Source organism: Triturus cristatus, chromosome 3_2, assembly GCF_964204655.1.
Source record: "Triturus cristatus chromosome 3_2, aTriCri1.1, whole genome shotgun sequence".
In the NCBI taxonomy this organism is placed as follows: Eukaryota; Metazoa; Chordata; class Amphibia; order Caudata; family Salamandridae; genus Triturus; species Triturus cristatus.
In genome coordinates, this window is record NC_140584.1 from 1052053961 (window position 1) to 1052074188 (window position 20228).

The following is a 20228-nucleotide window of genomic DNA, read 5'->3' on the forward strand; positions in this document are numbered from 1 at the left end:
TGACCAGCCGACTCATATTACACGCACCCCAAACGACCCTACGATCAGCCCAGCTCTCCTACGCCGTGGTCCCCCGCACCAGAAAGACCAGATCGGGAGGCCGCTCCTTCTCCTTCCTCGCGGCCAAAGCATGGAACGCCCTTCCACTCCACCTCAGACAGACAACATCGCTCCCCATCTTCGCAAGAAACCTCAAAACCTGGCTCTTCGACAGACCCCCTCCTTGATGGAATGGAACCTGCAAACCCCCCAACACCCCCCACCCCTAGCGCCTTGAGACCCTTACAGGTGAGTAGTCGCGCTTTAACAAACCCCTGATTGATTGACTAGTAGCTACCTAAGATACTGCAACCTGCTACAGAAAGGTTTCATTTCCGATTGGAGATGTCTCTAGTAACAAGAATCAGCAACGTTTATTTTTAGTTACAAATCTGCTGTCTATCTCATTTTCCCTTTGTTGCTGTTTTCTTTCATCTTTTTCCCATAGTCCCCATATAGCTTTGCCTTCTTCTCATCTGTCTTTTTTTCCTAAAGTATTTTTTACCTTTCCCCGTTTCCACACCGTCGATTTCCTTCTTTCTCCTTTTCTCTTCATCATCTGGCTTTGCTTTGTCTCTTTATTTCACTCTTTCCTACCCTGTCCTTTCTCGCTTCTTGATTTCAAAATGTTCATGCTTCAAGGAACTATGGCTACATTTAGGACAGGTTTACTCCCTCAAATTCTTTCTACACTTTTGTGTACAGAATTCCTCAGCAACTCTGTCAGAAAACCTCTTGACAATATTTTCTCCTGAAAATACCATGATACACGGGACGGATTAAAAGGCTGTAGTTTGTTTTTTCTTTGCACAGGCTGAATTCAAGTAGGTATTGTTAGTTTCACAGCAGCACTTGCAGATAAGGGTCAGACTGTAGTCTCTTTTTTGTAAATGGCACCACTGTGTTTTAATCTGAATTTCATCTTTGCAGATGGACAGGAAGAGGTGGAGACTCCCTTCATTCTCAGGTGTGCTGAAGAAGCCAAGAACCTGGTGGATGCCGCCTACAATAACACGCACCAAAAGTGAGTCTGAAGGTTTGGGCATTACTGAGTCATATCTATAGGAAAATTCCTCCTCAAGTTTGGGAATAACAGGGAGATATAAAACCACCGCCATCAGGCGCAGAATGCCTGTCTGAATCCGATGTCTGACATGTCCCTTCAGGATTCTTTATTCAACTTCTGAACCTCAATCTGTCTCCATCAAAGCTCTCATCACTTCCTTTCTTCTGGTCCCTGACCTTCTTGGACCTGCACATTCAGAGCTGCCACCACTACCCACGATGCTCTTATCTGCCATCATAAAATGTTTTAGAACCTGCCCCTTCAAAATAGGCAACTACCGTTTTCTGGCCTTTAACCTCTCAACTCATCAATCATTGACAATCAATCATTGACACTTATAAAGCGCGCTACATACCCGTAGGGTCTCAAGGCGCTGGGGGGGGGGGGGTGCCGCTACTGCTCGAACAGCCAGGTCTTCAGCTTCTTCCTGAAGGAGAGGTGGTCTTGGGTCAGGCGCAGGTCGGTCGGGAGGGAGTTCCAGGTCTTGGCGGCCAGGTAGGAGAAGGACCTTCCTCCTGTAGTCGCTCTTCGGATGCGGGGGACGGTGGCGAGGGCGTGGTTGGCTGATCGGAGGTGGCGTTTGGGAGCGTAGAAGTTGACTCGGCTGTTGAGGTAGCTCGGGCCTTGGTCGTGTAGGGCTTTGTGTGCGTGGGTGAGGAGGCGGAAGGTGATTCTTTTGTTGACGGGGAGCCAGTGAAGGTCTTTCAGATGTCCGGAGATGTGACTGGTTCGTGGGATGTCGAGGATGAGTCTGGCTGAGGCGTTCTGGATCCGCTGGAGTCTCTTCTGGAGCTTGGCGGTGGTACCGGCGTAGAGGGCGTTGCCGTAGTCCAGTCGGCTGGTGACGAGGGCCTGGGTGACGGTCTTCCTGGTCTCGGTGGGGATCCACCAGAAGATCTTCCGTAGCATGCGAAGGATGTTGAAGCACGCCGAGGAGACGTTGTTGACTTGCCTGGTCATGGAGAGGGAGGAGTCCAGGATGACGCCCAGGTTTCGTGCATGGTCTGTCGGTTTGGGTGCGGTGCCCAGGGCGGGAGGCCACCAGGAGTCGTCCCAGGCGGAGGGTGAGGAGCCCAGGATGAGGACCTCCGTCTTGTCCGAGTTCAGTTTCAGGCGGCTGGTCGTCATCCACTCGGCTACCTCTTTCATCCCTTCGTGCAGGTTGGCTCTGGCGGCGGCGGGGTCGTTGGTCAGGGAGAGGATCAGCTGGGTGTCGTCGGCGTAGGAGATTATGCTGAGGTTGTGTTTGCGTACGATGGCCGCGAGGGGGCTCATGTAGACGTTGAAGAGGGTGGGGCTCAGAGATGATCCTTGGGGGACGCCGCAGATGACTTCGGAGGCCTCTGACTTGTACGGTGGTAGGTGGACTCTCTGTGTTCTTCCGTCGAGGAAGGAGATGATCCATTCCAGCGCCTTGTCCTGGATGCCGATGTTGCTGAGGCGCCGTACTAGGGTGCGGTGGCAGACCGTGTCGAATGCCGCGGAGAGGTCTAGGAGGATGAGGGCCGCTGTTTCTCCATTGTCCATCAGGGCTCGGATGTCATCGGTGGCGGCGATGAGGGCGGTCTCGGTGCTGTGGTTGGCTCGGAAGCCGGACTGTGAGGGGTCGAGGGATCCGTTCGTCTCGAGGAAGGCGGCCATCTGCTTGTTGACGGTCTTCTCGATGACTTTGGCTGGAAACGGGAGGAGCGAGATGGGGCGGTAATTCTTGAGTTCGGTGGGGTCCGCTGTGGGTTTCTTGAGAAGAGCACTGAGTTCGGCGTGCTTCCAGCTCTCGGGGAAGGTGGCGGTGTCGAAGGATGTGTTGATGATGTCTCGCAGGTGGGGTGCGATGACAGCGTCGGCCTTGTTGAAGACGTGGTGAGGGCAGGGGTCGGTCGGTGATCCGGAGTGGATGGAGTTCATCGTGCGGATGGTGTCTTCGGTGCTGATCGGGGTCCAGGCGTGGAGGGTGGTGGTGGGGGGTGGTTGTTCGGTCATGGTGTGCGTTGGTTGGTTGTTGAAGCTGTTGTGTATGTCGGCGATCTTGTTGTGGAAGTATGAAGCGAGGGAGTTGCAGAGGTCTTGCGATGGGGTGATGTCGTTGTTTCCTGCGCTGGGGTTGGAAAGCTCTTTCACGATGTTGAAGAGTTCCTTGCAGTTGTGTGCGTTGTTGTCCAACCGGTCCTTGAAAGCTGTTTTCTTGGCGGCGCGGATCAGCTGGTGGTGTTTCCGGGTGGCAAGTTTGAAGGAGGTCCTGTTGTCCGGTGTCGGTTCCCTTCTCCAGACTTTCTCGAGGGCTCGGCAGTACTTCTTGGAGCTCTTGAGTTCGTCGGTGAACCATGGGGCCTTCTTGCTGCCGGGTCTGCTGGGCGGGGTCTCAGTGGGGCGAGTTCGTCCGCGCAGTTGTTGATCCACTTCGTGAGGTTGTCTGCGGCCTGGCTGGGGTTTGCTGAGCTGGCAGGAGGGTGCTGGCTCAGGGAGGTGGCGAGCTGGTCTGCTGTGATCTTGTTCCAGCTTCTGCGGGCGGCCTGTTTCTGGTGGTGGTGGGACGTCGTTCTCTTGAAGGTGAAGTGGACGCAGCTGTGGTCCGTCCATTGAAGCTCTGTGGCGTGGCTGAAGTTGATGTCTGTGCTGGAAGAGAAGACTGCGTCGAGTGTGTGTCCGGCGAGGTGGGTGGGGGTGGACACCAGTTGCTAGAGTCCCAGGTTGGCGAGGTTGTCGAGCAGGTGCTGGTGTTGCGGTCGTTGTTGTTCTCCAGATGGAAGTTGAGGTCTCCCAGGAGGATGTAGTCGGCGGAGGGGAGGGCATGCGGGCTGACGAAGTCGGCGATGTCCTCGCTGAATTGCGTGCGTGGTCCAGGGGGTCGGTAGATCAGGGTGCCTCTGAGGGTGGTGTTCGGGTTGGTGTGGATCTGGAAATGCAGGTGTTCGGCGCTGGTCAGGGTGTTGTCGGTGCTGGTCGTGAGACGGATGGTGCTCCTGTGGACGATGGCGATGCCTCCTCCCATCTGGTTGGCGTTTCAGTCCCTCCGGACGATCTTGTAGCCCTCTGGGATAGCGATGGCGATGTCGGGAGCTGAAGAGGCGTTCATCCAGGTCTCCATGAGGAAGGCAACGTCCGGGGCTGTGGCGTCTAGAAGGTTCCAGAGTTCGATGGCATGTCTGTGGACGGAGCGGGTGTTGAGCAGGATGCACTTGAGGTGGGTGCTGCTGGTGTTCGTCTTGGCGGGTGCTGGTGTGAGGCTGGTCCGGATGCAGGAGAACTTGCAGGCGTGGCAGCTGAAAGGTCCGTGGGTACCTCGTGGAGCGGCTAGGTGGCATTCTGGGAGACGGCCGGTGTTGAGTGCGGTGAGGGTGGCGGCGGAGTACGTCAGGCGGGTCGGTCGGGCTCTTCGGGGGCCAGGGGTCCTGGCACTGGGCGCGGTCCAGGCGCGGACGGGCGTAGACGGGCTTACCTTTGGCGCACCTTCGGCGCTCAGGCGGCGCGCCCGCTGCGCGAGACCGCTGCGCGTTCGCACGGTCGCCATTTAAGGCGAAGTGCGCAGGTGGGCGGAGCAGCTGGGAGGCGGGAGCGGGGAGGGTACAGAAGAAAAAGGGGCGGGGCTAATGGCGGTGGCGGGAAGCGGGAGCGGGGAGGGACAGCGGAGGGCGGCGAGGTAGGCGGGCAAGCAGGAAGGAGACAGGCACAATGGAGGTCAAAAACACGAAGAGGAAATGGCACAGAAAAAACAGGCAATAATACAGGTCAAAACACGAAGAGAAAACGGCACAGAAAAAACAGGCAACAATTCAGGTCAAAACACGAAGAGAAAACGGCACAGAAAAAAAACAGGCAACAATTCAGGTCAAAACGGGGGAAAAACAGTAGGAAAACGATCTTGGGCACAGAAAGAGAACAAGCACAAATTTCAGACAAAAACGGGCTAAAACCAAAAGGGGAGCGCTCAACTCATCCCTTTACAGCTGCCATCACTGTTAAAGTGAAGAGAGAATCACCATAGATCACCACCAGAAATTCTATCATTGTTAAGACTCTGAACTCTGACGTGCCCTTTTAGAGCAATCATAATTGCCCGAATTCTTACTTAGCCCTTTGTATCTTCCATCACGGCTGAATCTATCATTCCTCCATCGGAATTCCCATAAATCCAAGATGTTCACTCTACATGCCCTGGTTAAGATCCGCCACCTCTTATCGAGCTCCACTTCTTCTTAGGCTCAATGGTATCTTCTGGTGAAGCGTGCACCACCGCTGTTGATACTATGTCTGTTCTGTGTATGTGGGGTGGCTTAGTCTACCCTGCCCTTGTGTGTCACACCGCTCCTCTTTCCGACAGTGAAGCATTCAATGCTGCTGGTGATACTATGGCTGTTCTGTGTATGTGGGGTGGCTTAGTCTACCCTGCCCTTGTGTGTCACACCTCTCCTCTCTCCGACGGTGAAGCATTCATTGCTCCTGGTGATACTATGTCTGTTTGGTGAATCTGGGGTAGTTTAGTCTAGCATCCATGTGTGTTACACCTCTCCTCCCTCCGACGGTGACGCATTCATTGCTGCTGTTGATACTATGTCTGTTCTGTGTATGTGGGGTGGCTTAGTCTACCCTCCATGTGTGTCACACCTCTCCTCTCTCTGACGGTGAAGTATTGATTGCTGCTGTTGATGCTATGTCTGTTCTGTGTATGTGGTGTGGCTTAGTCTACCCTGCCCTTGTGTGTCACACCTCTTCTCTCTCCGATGGTGAAGCATTCATTGCTGCTGGTGATACTATGTCTGTTCTGTGTATGTGGGGTTGCTTAGCCTACCCTGCCCTTGTGTGTCACAACTCTCCTCTCTCCGATGGTGAAGCATTCATTGCTGCTGGTGATACTATGGGCCTGATATAGTTTAGGGGACAGATTACTCTGCACAAAGATGATGGATATCCCGTCCGCCTTATTACAAGTGCTTTATATCCTATGGTACTTATAAAAAGGTGGATGGGCTATCCGTCGCGTTTGTGATGGAGTAAACTGCCTTCAAACTCTACATCAGGTCCTATGTTTGCTCTGTGTACGCAGGGTAGCTTAGCCTACCCTGCCCTTCCCATGTGTGTTGTGCCTCGTCTCTCTCTGCGGGTGAAGCATGCCACCCCTACTTTACTTCAGATCTCGATACCCTAACCACTAACTCCACACCTCATTCCTCACACCTACGCCGGGAAATTTTTTCCCTGAGGCCAGCCTTCCAACTTTGTAGGATTTAGTAACTTAACACCCATTTCATGACAGGTCCTCCTTTGGCCTGTGGTGGAGACAGGGTTTTATGTGCACACATTGCTATGTTAGTATAAGCGTTTTAGAAGTTAAACGCCATTTTGCACACGACACTACAGGTAGCTGTTATTACAAGTTAAACTGCTTGCATGCTTTTTCTTCACATGAGAACGGTCTGTTGTTCACATCCCTAGACATGCCCCGTGACCTTAGTCTGAACACTGTGTGCAGAAGCTGTCAAGGTCAAATAACAATGTATGCTGTTGAGCTCAGGTTGATCGGCCCACGCTCTAGACACAACAAGCACACAGCTGCAAATATCTGAAACTCGGGTGCCTTTAATATTGCATTTGCATGCATGAATCAGACACTTGGAGAAAACCTTTCCAGACAAAGAGAGCAGAGCTGATCCTGTGATGTGATTCACATAAGCTGATCTATGAGGTATGGGGTTCCCCATTCAAACCTAGAGACCTTCTATTAGTTTATAAAACTAGTTTACTAGCGAAGGGAGGGTGGTTCACAAGGTATTATAGGACCTGTTTCCACTATCATTTTTAATATGATTCCTCCCTTCATTTTCTATGGTATTGTAACAATGCTGATGGTTTTGTTTTTAATCATTTGTCTGCTTATGTTAGCCAAAGTACTGCACCTTAGAGCACGTAGTTAAAAAGAAACATTTTAAACCTTTCCGTGTTTTTGATTACTCTTGTTGTGGACTGATATGAGAATAATAACGAAAAGGTGTTTCTGATTCCCACCATGCCTGAGAGTACTCTAAGTCGCTTGTTCTGGGTCGTCTAATCATTGGTAGCCTCGAAATGATATGGAGAACGAATAAGACACTGATGCTAGTCGGATAGGGGTTCTGGGTACTGAGGTGAGTTTTTTGGTACACCACAATTCACTGAGGTCCTGGTTTCCTGTGCATAGTTCTGTGCATGAGCAGAGTCCCCGCAACAGGCCCTCATTACGAATGGGCACTTTGCGCCAAATTTATATTTTGAGTTTTACTGTAATTCACCACACAATTTTTCCCTAGTAAAATCTAGTGGAATTTTTGCCTGCAAAAACCCTCCAATTCTGAGTTTACAAACTTCAGAGAAGGGCCAATTATGCATCATTACCACGTTATCCCTCATTCTGTGGAAATTAGAATGATGCAACAACATCACACTTGGTAACAACCAAACCCCATGGAATTGATAGCTTCTGACATGATGTTAGGATATCACAGTAATTCAGTTTGGTTGCCTTCTTTTTCTAGGGGTGCAAATTCTGGGTTTGATGCTATTGCCCCCAAAATTCCACTGAGGTTTTAGCTGCAAAAATGTGTGCAGGCAAAAATAAGTGGGTGTGGTAATTATTGCAAACCTTGGCATCTAGATTCAGGCATAAACTCCTGTGTGTGCACAGATGCACGTTTGCAGGGCACTCAACGTGAACCTTAGTATCGACTAGTCCAATTTACTAGAGAGATATTGAGACAAATGGTGGTCTGTAGAAACCAAGTAGAAAATTTATTTGGTGATATAGTCCTGTTACTACAATACATAGATGATCTGCTCCTAATATTAGATTCCATTGGAGGATCACTGGAGGGCGGCTCAGGGGCTCTCAGTGATATTAATGGTAAACTGGTTAAGAATGTGTAGACTCTTCGCACATCAGAACTTTAGATTGTCATGATTAGTCTGGAAAATTATTTTTAGGATAAAACTTTGTCCTTCTATTTTGCCTGCAAGAACCTCCTGTCCAAGCTCAGAATTTGAAAAACTTTTTTAATGGGGACAGCATGCAAGGAACAGATTGTTCTAGAGAAGTTAGTTTCATAAAATAATGAAAAGGGGGTACACTCATTAGATTCAGATCTAGCAAAGAACAGAGTAACTGCACTACAAAGCTCACTTGTTTGATAACCATAAAAGTGAATCCAAATTTTAAGACATGTAGGTCCAGTCCTCAGCCACGGGGCTTGCACTGCTGCGGTGCTGCTCATGATCTGTGTGTAGATCAATGTCTTTATTTGCAGCACTGGCAATTGACACATTTAACTAAAACTTAAAGACACTACAAATTGACCAGACCTAAATTTTATTTTTCCTCCCCAGTTTAAAGAACAAACTGAAGCAGGGGAGCCTCTCGCCCTCAGACATCATGGCTTTCTTCAAGCAGGCGATGGCAGGCAACAGGACCGATATCCGGGCAGCGGATTATATGGAGACCACCTTCCAGTTGTTGAAGGAGAGGGTGGAGAACTCCAACCAGAGGCCAGTCAATATCACAGGTAAGAGACTGATGAATAGCCCTGGGATTGTGACTGTTCACTAACTAGCATCTAGCAAAGTGCTGCTCAGTCTAACCAACCATGGAGGGCCCAGTACAGCCACTGGCAGACTGTTTAGTGTAACCAGAATGCAACTGTTCATTATTGCTTGTCAGATATTATTCAGTACATCTAGGAGGAGATTGTTCATTGCAACCAATGAGAGACAGTTCAGAGGGCATCCAGAAGGAGGAAGCACAATGAACCCACTGATAGTCTGTCACTCTAACCAACCAAAGTGGGCACAGTACAGCCATTGACAGACTGTTTAGTATAACCACTAAGAGAATGTTTAGCCTTGTTTATCTGTTATTATTCAATATAGCTGGCAAGAGACTGTCCATTGCAACCAGTGAGAGACTCATCAAAGCGTATCCATCAGATACAACCACTGATGATCTGTTCATTCTAAAACACCACTGACAGACTGCTTAGTACGACCAGTAAGAGATTGTTAAGTATTGCCAATTCATTATCATCATCATAAAATCTTTATCCGATTGTAAATACAATCATAAAAGAACATAAACCAATAAATGCATTCAGTTATTACTATAAAAAAGAATAAACAAATTGAATACATTATTTTAAAGATGAAAAATGCAGCTTTAGGACCCTAACCCCATTAATCGGCCTGGAACACCTAGATCTTACAGCAGCACGCAAAAAACCTGAAATCGTGGCAAGAACATATACATTAGGAAGTAGTTGTAAATACATGAGTGGCGGGCAGGCTTGGGCAAAGTCCATAGCTTTCAGAATTGGTCAAAGAAAACGCTTCCCAGGAATACTAAAATATTTACACAACAATACAAAATGCAGGGTATCCTGTGGAGACACATTGTCACAGCCACAGGGCCTTGATGTGCCTGGACTGACACAGCCACTCGAAGAAGCCAACAGGTAACGTAACAAATTAAACCTAAATCAAGTCACCACAAATCTGTCTCTATCGTTGGATAACTGGGAGAGATAAGTTTCCATGCCCTGCACCGACATTCATGATAAATTACCTTGGACCATGGGTTTTCCCAATTCCCGCTGTTCACGTTGCATGGAGGCACGTGCAAAGAATAGATCCATTAGCCGTTTCTTCTCCACAGGGCACATCAAATGATTATAAAACATGTCCAACCTCCCTAGGCTAGTTAAAGTAGCCTTTACATACGCTAGCCAGGGGATTTTATACTTATGGTCACAAGATAAACAATCCAACAAAATCGACCTGTTAAGAGGTAAACCTTCCCCAGTCCATATCTTAAACCAACAAAGCAGCAGCCTAAAAGCTATAAGATCTCTAATGTTTCTGAGACTTAGCTCCTCATGCATTGAGAATGCCAGGGTGCTTAGCAGCACCCGCAAAATCCAACTAAAAAATGTGTTTTCTGCTGTTTGAATCCTATCCACCCGCCTGTGGCCCCAAACTTCACTTCAATATAACACCCTGGAGATACACTTAGACTGATAAAGTTTAATTAAGGTAGCCGGTGGCCACAAGCCCAGACTCTGGGCAAAGCTGGCAACCGCACCTGTGGATATGGTCTAATCACAGATCTTGCCCTCAACCAGGAGATCCAGCTCAACTTAGCATCAAATAATACCCACAGGTAAGGAAAAGCTATGACCTTAACGAGAATATGATTCCCAACCTTGAAAGGTTTAGAGCGTGTGGCCCAAGGGCCAGTTACCAAGACATATGACCTGAAAACATTAACAGCCAGGTCCAAGCTATCCAGGGAGGTGGTGAACCTGTCCAACAAGGACTGCAAACCCACCGCCTTGCATGCGATAAGCACTGCATCGTTGCCTATTAGATAATGTTCAATAAAGCTACCAAGAGACAGTCTATTGCAACCAATGAGAGACAGTTCAGAGATTGACCAACCAGAGGAGGCTCAATACAACCGCTGAGAGAATGTTTAGAGTGTACCCAACCAGAGGAGGCCAAGTACTATCAACGATAGTCTGTACTGAGTATCAAAGAAGTACAATAACTAGCAGCCTGTTTTGTAGACCCAGTAAAAAATTAAAATATTTTGAGTATAAATAAGTATGTAGGGAATTGGGAAGAAATTCCTATTAGAGGCTAAAAGGGAGTCCCTGGTAGATCATGTAATGCTAATTAAACAATGAGCAAGCAGCAATTCAGCAACACCCGTAAGGGATGCTTGTATGTGAGTAGTTGGGCACCGATGGACTGTTTAGCACCACTATTAAGTCTGTGCTCACTCCAAAGATCCTACTCTTATATCCAATTCTTTGGTCATATTACTTTAGGATGTGCATGGCGTGGGAGCATGAGAGCTAGCAAACATCAAAAGCATTGTAATGCTGAGTTCTATAATGAAGACTTCCCTAAATAACCCAAACATGTTCACCTCAAAAGAAGTGAGTGGGTATGAGCAGAAGCCATTTTGGAATGGGTTAGAAGACCTGACATTCACTGCAACTACTCTATTGTTGTAATGTAGACTCTGACTCACTTCAACCTGTGCCAGCAATCATGGGCAGAGAAAGACTCAAGTCCTCTATGTGTGACCAAAGCCTATGACCAACAGAACATGACTCCTGAAAGCCAAATTCCCTCAATTCTCCTTTCCCAGAGTTTAGGAAGGGGGTAGAGGAGGCTTTGTTTGTGGGTGGAAGACACCCTCTCTGAAAAAGACTCTGCTTTTGGGAAGAGAGTGTCGTAATGTATCGCAATTGCGGATCAATCTCCAGTTGATGCTATCCTTTGCACAGGTCTAACTTTGAAAATCTGCATGCGCCAGTAAGACAGCTGATCATGTCATTTAAGTGAGGCCCTGGAAGCCTTTCCCTCTCGATTGCCGTGTTTGGTATTCTCATGACAACTCAAATGTGAATCTTTGATGTGTTCTTCTTTGGTACTGCTACCATCGGAGATACCCGTGGGGTCGGTCCGTTAGCTGGCTCTATTATGTCTTGTGCCTGTAGGCTTTGTATTTCTTCTCCCACCTGTGGTTGCAGATGTATGGGCACTCTTCGGTGATTCTGAGCCACAGGCTTGACTGCTTCATTGATGTGTAGTGTTATTTGCATGTGTCTTAGTTTGACCAGTCCTTGTAGTATGGCTGGACATCCCCTCAGACTGTTCTATCGTTCTGATATGTTATAGGTCATTGCTTAAAGACCCATCACCTGCGCGGTGACATTGCTTAGTAGACAGGGTGCTGGAATGTCTTCTCGTACTACATGTACTTCCTCCTTTACCGATATTTCTTTTTATGTCAGCGTCTCTATGCACTTCCCCATGTTCACCACTGGTGACCTCGAGGGCCAGGTGAAAAAATCAATAGTGGACGGTTTCGTTCTTACCTTCTCATATTCTGACATGCACATGATGTTGCATGTAGCTCCACTGTCTGGTATGAAACTTGTGCTGTGACTCCCTACCTCAATATTCACCGTCGCTGTTTTCTTTATCTGCTGTCAGTCTACGAGATGAATGTGTTCCGGCGTGCGCTCTCCTGTTGGGACCTCTGACATCAGGTACAGCCATTCTGCTGCCTCTGGCGTGTCTGCTTCATCTGATCCAGCTGAGGGACTGCAATTTTGCATGTCCATTTGTCCTGCATACCTGTTTGTCGCTGCCCGAGGTCTTGCTGGTCTCCCATGCTCACTTTTGAATTGTCTACTCATGGAGGCCCTTGTGAAATGGTTATCCCTGTTGCATTTCCGGCATTTGTGACCCATCGCTGGACAGGCTCCAGCATGTTGGAATTCAAGTCCACAGCGATAGCATGTTATTTCTTGCTTCTGCTTCCGGGGCGGAAGTGTATTGTCTTGTTTCTTGACGTTCCCAAATGTGCGGTTTGCTTGTTCCACTCTTCTTGCCTTCCCATTTTCCTTTTGTCTGGCATGTGTTGTGGCTCTGGCCTCCGCTCGGGCCATGGTCAGTATTTTTTCTAGCGTGGACGGTTCCTTCAGAATTTGTGCGCGAACTCCACTGACTGACAGCCTTCAACGATGCTCAGTCATATGGCCTGCTCATTGTCAAATTTGCCGAATTTGCAATATGTAACTAGTTTTCATAGTCTGGTTGCGAAGTCGTCTAGGGATGGTATAGAACGTGTACCTCTCAAAATCCACATTTCTTTGGAGGTCAGAGGTCAGATTTGTCTGTGAGACACTTTATCAGTCCCTTGTTTTTTGAGGTCTGTTCAGGGGGGAAAGTTATCAAAAGGTCCTCACCTCATCTCCTACGAAGTTTAGGAACAAATCGGTGTTTTGCTCATCAGTAGTCCTTTACACGTGGCACACATGCAGTGTTCGAATTGCCTTATCCATCTTTCCCAACGAATGCCTGTTTGTGGTTCTGACAAACTGAACGGTAGTGGTCTTCGGCAGATTGCGTTTGCGCTGTTCTTGTCATTTCCGTCATTTTATTGTGATGCAGACCTTCTCCTTACTTTGTATGGCTTTCCTTTCTTCTGTGTGCAGTTTTCTTCTTTCGCTGTACTTTGTTTTCTTTATTTCACCTTTGTTTGCTATGATTTCCTTTTTGTTTCTACTTTATTTTCTTTATTTCACCTTTGTTTCCTGTAATTTCCTTTATTTTCCCCCTTTTTTTGCTTCTTTTTTTGGCACCATCGACGAAAAAGAGCTAAGAGCAGAGAGCGGGGCCGCCGAGAGCGAGTCCCACTCTACCACGATTAACAGCGGCACCGCAGGAGCTCGAGGTGGGTGAAAGGCAGCCTCACAACCAACCCTGACCCACCACGCGCCTGCTTGCACCTGTCCTGAGCCCCTACTGCTCTCATAGGGGTAAGCTGGGGCCGCCACCGGGTTACATCGAGCCCCAGTAGAGCACAACAGCCTTGCCCCATCCCTTCACTGAGCACCAGAGGGAGAAGGAGGAGGGTAGTCAGCCAGCCTGCCGACCTCTCCTGGCTGTGGCCATCAAACTCCCGGCCCCCAGCGGAGGCTGAGATAGCAAAGGAAACGCGAATCTCGCCGGCCCAGTAATGAGCACTACCACTCGGCGCCATGACCCCGCAGGATCAATAAAGCAGGGAAACACAAGGGCCAAGTGTGCAACTGACTAGAAACCATCAGGAAGCATCCCCCCAGCTCAACTAGCACGGCAGTCTGTTGTCAGCAAAAACCGCCCAAGCCATATTGCAGCAAACTTAGTTTGGGGAATCGTCCGACACCCTCGACAAACAGCCCTCTCTGTTTCAGCAGAGGGACACAGACGGATTTGACCAGCAAGGGCGTAGTGGAAACTAACCTTAGGGACAGAGGAACCATCGCGGGGGCTCAGCCAGTACGACACTCCCGGTCACTAAGAAAAACAAACACCAGGTATAGTCTTTTACTAGAGACAGCACCCAGACAAGGTGGCGCAAGAATCCTCTGCCACCTATTAAAACATACAAAGTCATCGCCCGCACTATCAAATGGCATACAAAAAATTAAGATCAAGAACTATCTTTATGAAAAGAATGGGAACGGAACACGCAACGAGAAGGAGCGCAGGGAAGTCGACTCATTCAGGAAAGTCTTTATCGATCCCCGGAATTGCAAAATACTTTACAAAATCTGGTACAGCTGACCAAAGGCAAATACAAAAACATCAACAAAATGACCATCAAAATAAGGGGGATAATGAAGGTGAAAAGAAAGGAGCAAAAACCAACGACCAAACTCAAAATCAAAAAACACCAGAGGCACCCAAAAAAAGTACACCAAGAATCCTGGACGAACCAGCCACTAACCTCACAATACTGGATCTCAACAATAGTGGAATCACTTCAATTACAGCAAACTCAAGATTATGACATTACTTGCCCAGACATCAACATTAAGGATTTAATCTTTTAGAAGGAAGCTCAAAAGGAGTCACAGAATATTCAGAACAGTACTCCATAACAATTAACCGACCTAGACAGATCTCTCAATCAATCACCAGATTTCTCACTCCCTAAGATTACAGGACTCTCTAACGAACATACCCCGGTATCCAAATCTTTGTTTACCTTACAAAAAATCTTGGATCCTTACTCATCTAGGGAACATATTGGAAAACTCCGATCAGATGCTCGATACTCAATTAGGAATGTTAAAATACCTAGTGAAGAAAAAAAGGAAGAAAGATCAATTAAAATCAGCATCAACAGCAGAAGTCTGTGAAAAACGTAACATGGAAAACCTCCTCAAACCAAAAGGTGAAATTACAAAAGAGCTTTCTCACCTGAAGAAAGAAATCGCAACTCAAACTGGTCGGAATCCCCCTAAAAAATAAAAGGAGATACAAGATCTCAATCAGATCTATTCCCTTAGAAACTCTTCAAGGAGAATAACAAGCTGGTCATTCATCAACTTCCCATAGATATGACCCAATATTCACCACAACAAAAGCTAAATCACAATTAAATTTGAGTATCTCAGCAATATCACATCGAAAAACAATAGATACCACTGGATTATCTACCGCTGTCTCCCCGGGCCTAGAAACTTCAAACAACGAAAGTAAACAAAAAAAGACCAAACAGAGAAGAATAAAGAGAAGGGTGCTAAGAAGGATCGCGAAAAAGAAACTTCAGAAAACAAGGTTCCGGAACATCCCTCCCACTCCGATTCGACCATGAGAAAAAGAGGAAAGATCAGAAATGGCGCAGAACCAGAAGGTAAAAGAGCAGAAATCACCAGTCAAAGTACATAGAGTAAATTCTAACCAACCTAACCCAAAGGCGACAAGTTTCTCAGCAGTAGATCAGGGATCAAAGACGCCGGCACTAAAGGATATCCCACAAAGAACTTTCACCATCGGGAAGACGTTCACACAAGCAGAGAAGATCACGCCAAAGCATCTGGAAATTACAGACCTATTCCCTTCAGGCGACGCTCCGCTTAACCGTGATCGAATCATTAACTTGCTACAAAAGATACAGCCGATGCATTCCTTAGCTAGAAATTAAATCAAACGAGTAAGGTTCCCTGAAAAATCTAAAACCACGACAGTGATTGTAGAATTCTGGTCTCCAGTAATACCAGGAATAATACTAAAGGAAAGTGAGACCCTCCGCAAATACGACTATGATTTAACGCCAGTGCAAAATCGCAAATTCCAAAAGTTGGACATATCAAAATAATCTCTTAAAACTCAGCAATCGAATCAAAAGCTCAACGCCACAAATAATCCTCCAAATCCCTTTTTCGGAAAACATATTTGTTTCCATAAAGAATGGAGAAAGGAGAAGCTGGTGTAATAATACTCCAAAGAGTGAAACAACAACGAGGGATTACTCATGGGCCTGGATCGCGGAGAACCTGAACAGCAATAAACAGGTCAAGGAAAATAAACGCCCTGTTTAACACAGGTTTGACCGTCTCTTCCTGGAATATTGCCGGAAAAACATAAGAAAAATTAGCTGTAATAACAAAAGACCGACCAGGGATTGTGGCCTTACAAGAAACCTGGTCTATAACACATTTTTACCAAGAAGAACACTATGTATACGATATTCCCGCAGAACAGGTTGACCGGGGACACATGAAAGGTGGGATAGCAATTCTGCTTAACGAAGATTACAAGTGGGCCCAAGAAATAATCCCAATTGATTCAAAGAATTTTCAATGCCTCAAGATCAAATTTGGGATCGACCCACTAAAAAACCCAAAAGATCTCCTTATCTTCAATATCTATATCCCCCCCGGAGCAAAAATGGACGCACTTGCAATTGAAATTCTCCTGGATATCGAAAAGGTAGTAGAGTTACTCGAAAAATGGGCAAACTGGGACAAAGAAGAAACTCTGGCAATTTCCACTCCTCTATTTCCCAAAGAAAACAAAGCTGACAAAAGAGGGAAAATCCTATTAGCCTCACTACCGATGTGAAAACGGAGTAATATTAAACGGCAAAGTAGAAGGAGATATTCCCGCATCACCCACAAAACAAGGGATCTGTAGCTCCTCCATCCTGGACTACATGAGCTGCAGCTCGGATTTGTTCGGAACTGTTTCACAACTCAAGATTAACTTTGCACAGGGAAGTGATCACGCAATCCTGCAAGCAGATACAGAATGGAAAATACAACTTGCATCACCTGGTCATATCATGTACATTCATAGTTCAGTTTTGATGAATCAGACCCAAGGACAAATTCAGTGGAATTCATTGACACTCAAAAAAATTATTAATGTAATAGAGATGACACAACCATTACAGACAACCCACTCCGATATTTAAAAAAAAAATAATAATCAAAAGCTGGTGCAAAAATTACAGGAAAAACTAAAACACAGGACCCAACAAAGAACCAAAACAAAAAACGGAACTCAGACATTAATACAAAACAATTAAATAAACTGATAAGGTTGCAGTTTCTTGAATACTCTGCAACAAAACAATTAGAAATCAACAAATTGAAAAATCAGTGCAGGAGAGAAAAAGCAAAAAAACAGGGAAAAACCCAGGATAAAAACTGGGTTGACATCCAGATAGCAGCAAAACAGAATAACCAACGTGCATACTAGAATATAATTGCCAAAGAAATAGGTACAAAAAAATCATTACAAGCTATCCTGGCCCCCCTGGCAAAATGGCAATCATACCTAGCCAATCTATATAAATTAAATACCACCTCAGTAAGGTCTAATAGCCCGGCTAGTACTCCTGGAGGAAATACATTGGATATCGGAGCACCAAAGTTCCTTTTTAATACAGCTATATATAAAAAAAGTCAAGAATTGCGGGAGCAACAGGTCCAGACCACATTCCGATTAAGGTCCTCCAAAGCAATCCCAAAGCATGGAGCAAGTTTTTATCTCCTGTAGGAAGGTGGAATCTGACTATATGGTTGCCCCCACTTTTTTCCTAGTGTTTGCATGGTTTTTGACTAGTCTGGCTGGGATCCTGCTATCCAGGACCCCAGCCTATCTGCTTACTCCCTTAAATGATTGGTGTGCATATTAGATGCACTAGTGATTGGATACTGTGGTACCTTATGAACCCCTAGTATATGGTACCTTAGGTACCTAGGGCATTGGTACTTCACAGGCCTACCAGGGGCTGCAGCATGTATTATGCCACCCCTGGGAAGCACTCACAATCTGACACCACAGGCCAGCTACTGCAGCCTGTGTGAGGTAGTGTTAGCACTCCTCACTGAGGTATAGGTTCCTATATCTCACCATACACACACATATAAACCTATCAGTCACCCCTATGGTAGGCCCTATCAATCCCAAGGGCAGGGTGCTTGGTTTACTATGTGAGGGGGTGCTTCTGCCTGAGCAGGACCCCTCTGCAGCTGGCAGAGTCTATTCTCTGCTGCTGTTTGTGGATGCGGTTAAACCATATACTCTTAAGTGCATTGTAACCTCGCGGTAAATGCTAACTTTGGAATGACTGCATCAAAACATGTCGTGTTTGGTGTCAAACAACTTGGAATCCTACCCCCACACCAGTAACTGGTGTGGGAGTAGGATCCCACCCTTCTAGAGGGGACGACATGTACACACTGTACTACACGGTAGAAATCATCTAGAGCCCTGGCATCACAAAATGGATGCCACCAGCACAGACACCGGGCTGCCCTCCAGCTGCTGACCGAAACTCACAGTGGAGGGAGCCCAACAAAGGGTTTCCTGTCACAGGGAGATGTCACCACCTCCCAGACAGGATTTAGTGTATTGGAGCTGGGTGGGTGCACTCTTAGAGTGCTTTGAAGTCCTGTACTGGGGGAGCAGTAGGCTCCTCTGTGCATATGCCAGCTCAAACCGGTTCAGGGGCTACATGCCCCTGCTTTGGCGCGAAACTGGACAAAGGGAAGTGGGTGTAACCACCCACTACCCTGACCCTCCTAGAGGAGTGGTCATAGAGCTAGTCCCTCCCATCTTTTTACTATAAGATACCAAAGCTTGCCAATGCAACTTAGATTACACCTGGACGACGCTCTACAAAGAAGAATCCTGGCCCTTCGACGTTCCACTATCTCTGGAAGACTGAAGAATCTCCCTTGGAGTCAAGGAGTGACTCCCCTGCTTGGCAGGCACCAAAACTCTCTACAACAGTTGCAAACTTTACCGCTCCCGCCGGAGCCCGAAGTCCCTGCGTCCCCTGAAGTGGATTTCCTGACCTCTCGACGGCCATTTTGAGTCCCCAGCGAAGCTGTGGCATCTGGACCCCACGAGTGACGAGGAACAGCAATACCAGGGAACCGTGCACTGATTTCGAGTGCAAGCCCTAAACTACGTCCAACAAAGTTGTGCTTTGGACCACTTGTTGTCCAAGTCCCTAGCAGGTGTAGTACCGAATTTCAGCAGCCTAGCCCGTCCCGAGTGACCGTGGGCTGTTGTTAAACTTTTCCTGCCAAGGCATCTTTGCGGTTGCTTGCCCGTTGGCTAGTAACTCACCTGAAGACTTTCACATCAATTTCAAGGGCTCGCCTGGTTGCTCTGGGCCTGCCCTCACTTACCCTCGCTGGAAAAATCCATCAGACCTTGCTGGTCTGCACCATTGCCAATCTTCACTCCACACGAGACTTGCGGCTTCCAAGGCTTGTTTGCTCCAATCCGGGTGCCGACACCATCGACAGCTGCAGACGTCATGGGAACTCCCGAATTCAGTTGCTGGTTATCGTCGAACCTTCCTGGACCTCGTGAGCGAAGAGACAAAACACCATCAATGACCTGAAGAGACGCGACAGCTGTGGTCATCCATCTTGCTGGCCACCGGTCACTGGCAAGTGACTCTGAACTCTGTCCCCTCAATTTCTAGGTCTTCTGCAACTCCAATCCATCTTCAGATTCGAACGGACACCTCTCCAGTCGTCACAAGCAGCAAGTCTCCAGTGATCTCCATTGGAAATAGCACCGTGACCCGACACCAAAGGACACCTATGCACCCGGCTTCCCTGGGTGAGGTAACTCGAGCACTCCAGTGCCCAAGTGTGTGTTGGCTCTCGAAATACTTACCCTGTAAGTTGCTTGCCTGTTGACTTTTGCGAAGTGCCCTAAAACTGTAATTTACAAACCGCGACATTTGCCATTGAAAAGTATTGAAAACCCGCATTTGTGTTTAGACACTGCACACGTCTCCTGTGGGCTGGCTACTTACCTGCTAACACTGCAGAAGTGAAGCCCCAGCGATTCCCAAGGCCCTAGGCCTCTTCATTTTGCAAGTCGAGTTTGTTATACCATTTTTTTAGTATATGGTCGGGTACGCCCCTAGGGCTACAGCCATATTTGTGCTTAATTTATTGAGAACTGTTGATCTTTTGAATGTTTACCTGGCTCTAATCTCATAAAGAGATTAGTAGAGTATATTTAGAAATAAATACATATATATTTGATATATATACCTGTGTGGTGTCTTTTCATTTGGTAATTCAAGAGATTATAAGGTAAAACAAGCTGCTTTACATTCCTCAGAGACTTAGCCTGAAGGCTGCTCTCCACAGCTACCACTAGGATAGCTTTCTTTAAAGGTTGTCTTAAACCTATCTACCACAAGAGTCGAATTGGACTGGTGCAAGGTGGCCACTATAACTAGTGACCAGCATATGCCAGGCCAACTTCTCACATTGGTGGC

At 47.2% G+C, this 20228-nt stretch overlaps 1 protein-coding gene across 3 annotated transcripts in view; it reads left to right on the top strand.

Annotated features, from left to right (window-relative positions):
- LOC146859096 (eosinophil peroxidase-like) overlaps window positions 1-20228 on the top strand; it is a 306952-nt gene that overhangs the window by 52836 nt on the left and 233888 nt on the right. For all 3 annotated transcript variants that reach the window (XM_085649750.1, XM_085649749.1, XM_085649751.1), the window contains exons 3-4: window positions 970-1063; window positions 8456-8631. In XM_085649750.1, coding sequence (XP_085505876.1) covers window positions 970-1063; window positions 8456-8631 — 270 coding nt within the window. The remainder of the gene's footprint in view (window positions 1-969; window positions 1064-8455; window positions 8632-20228) is intronic.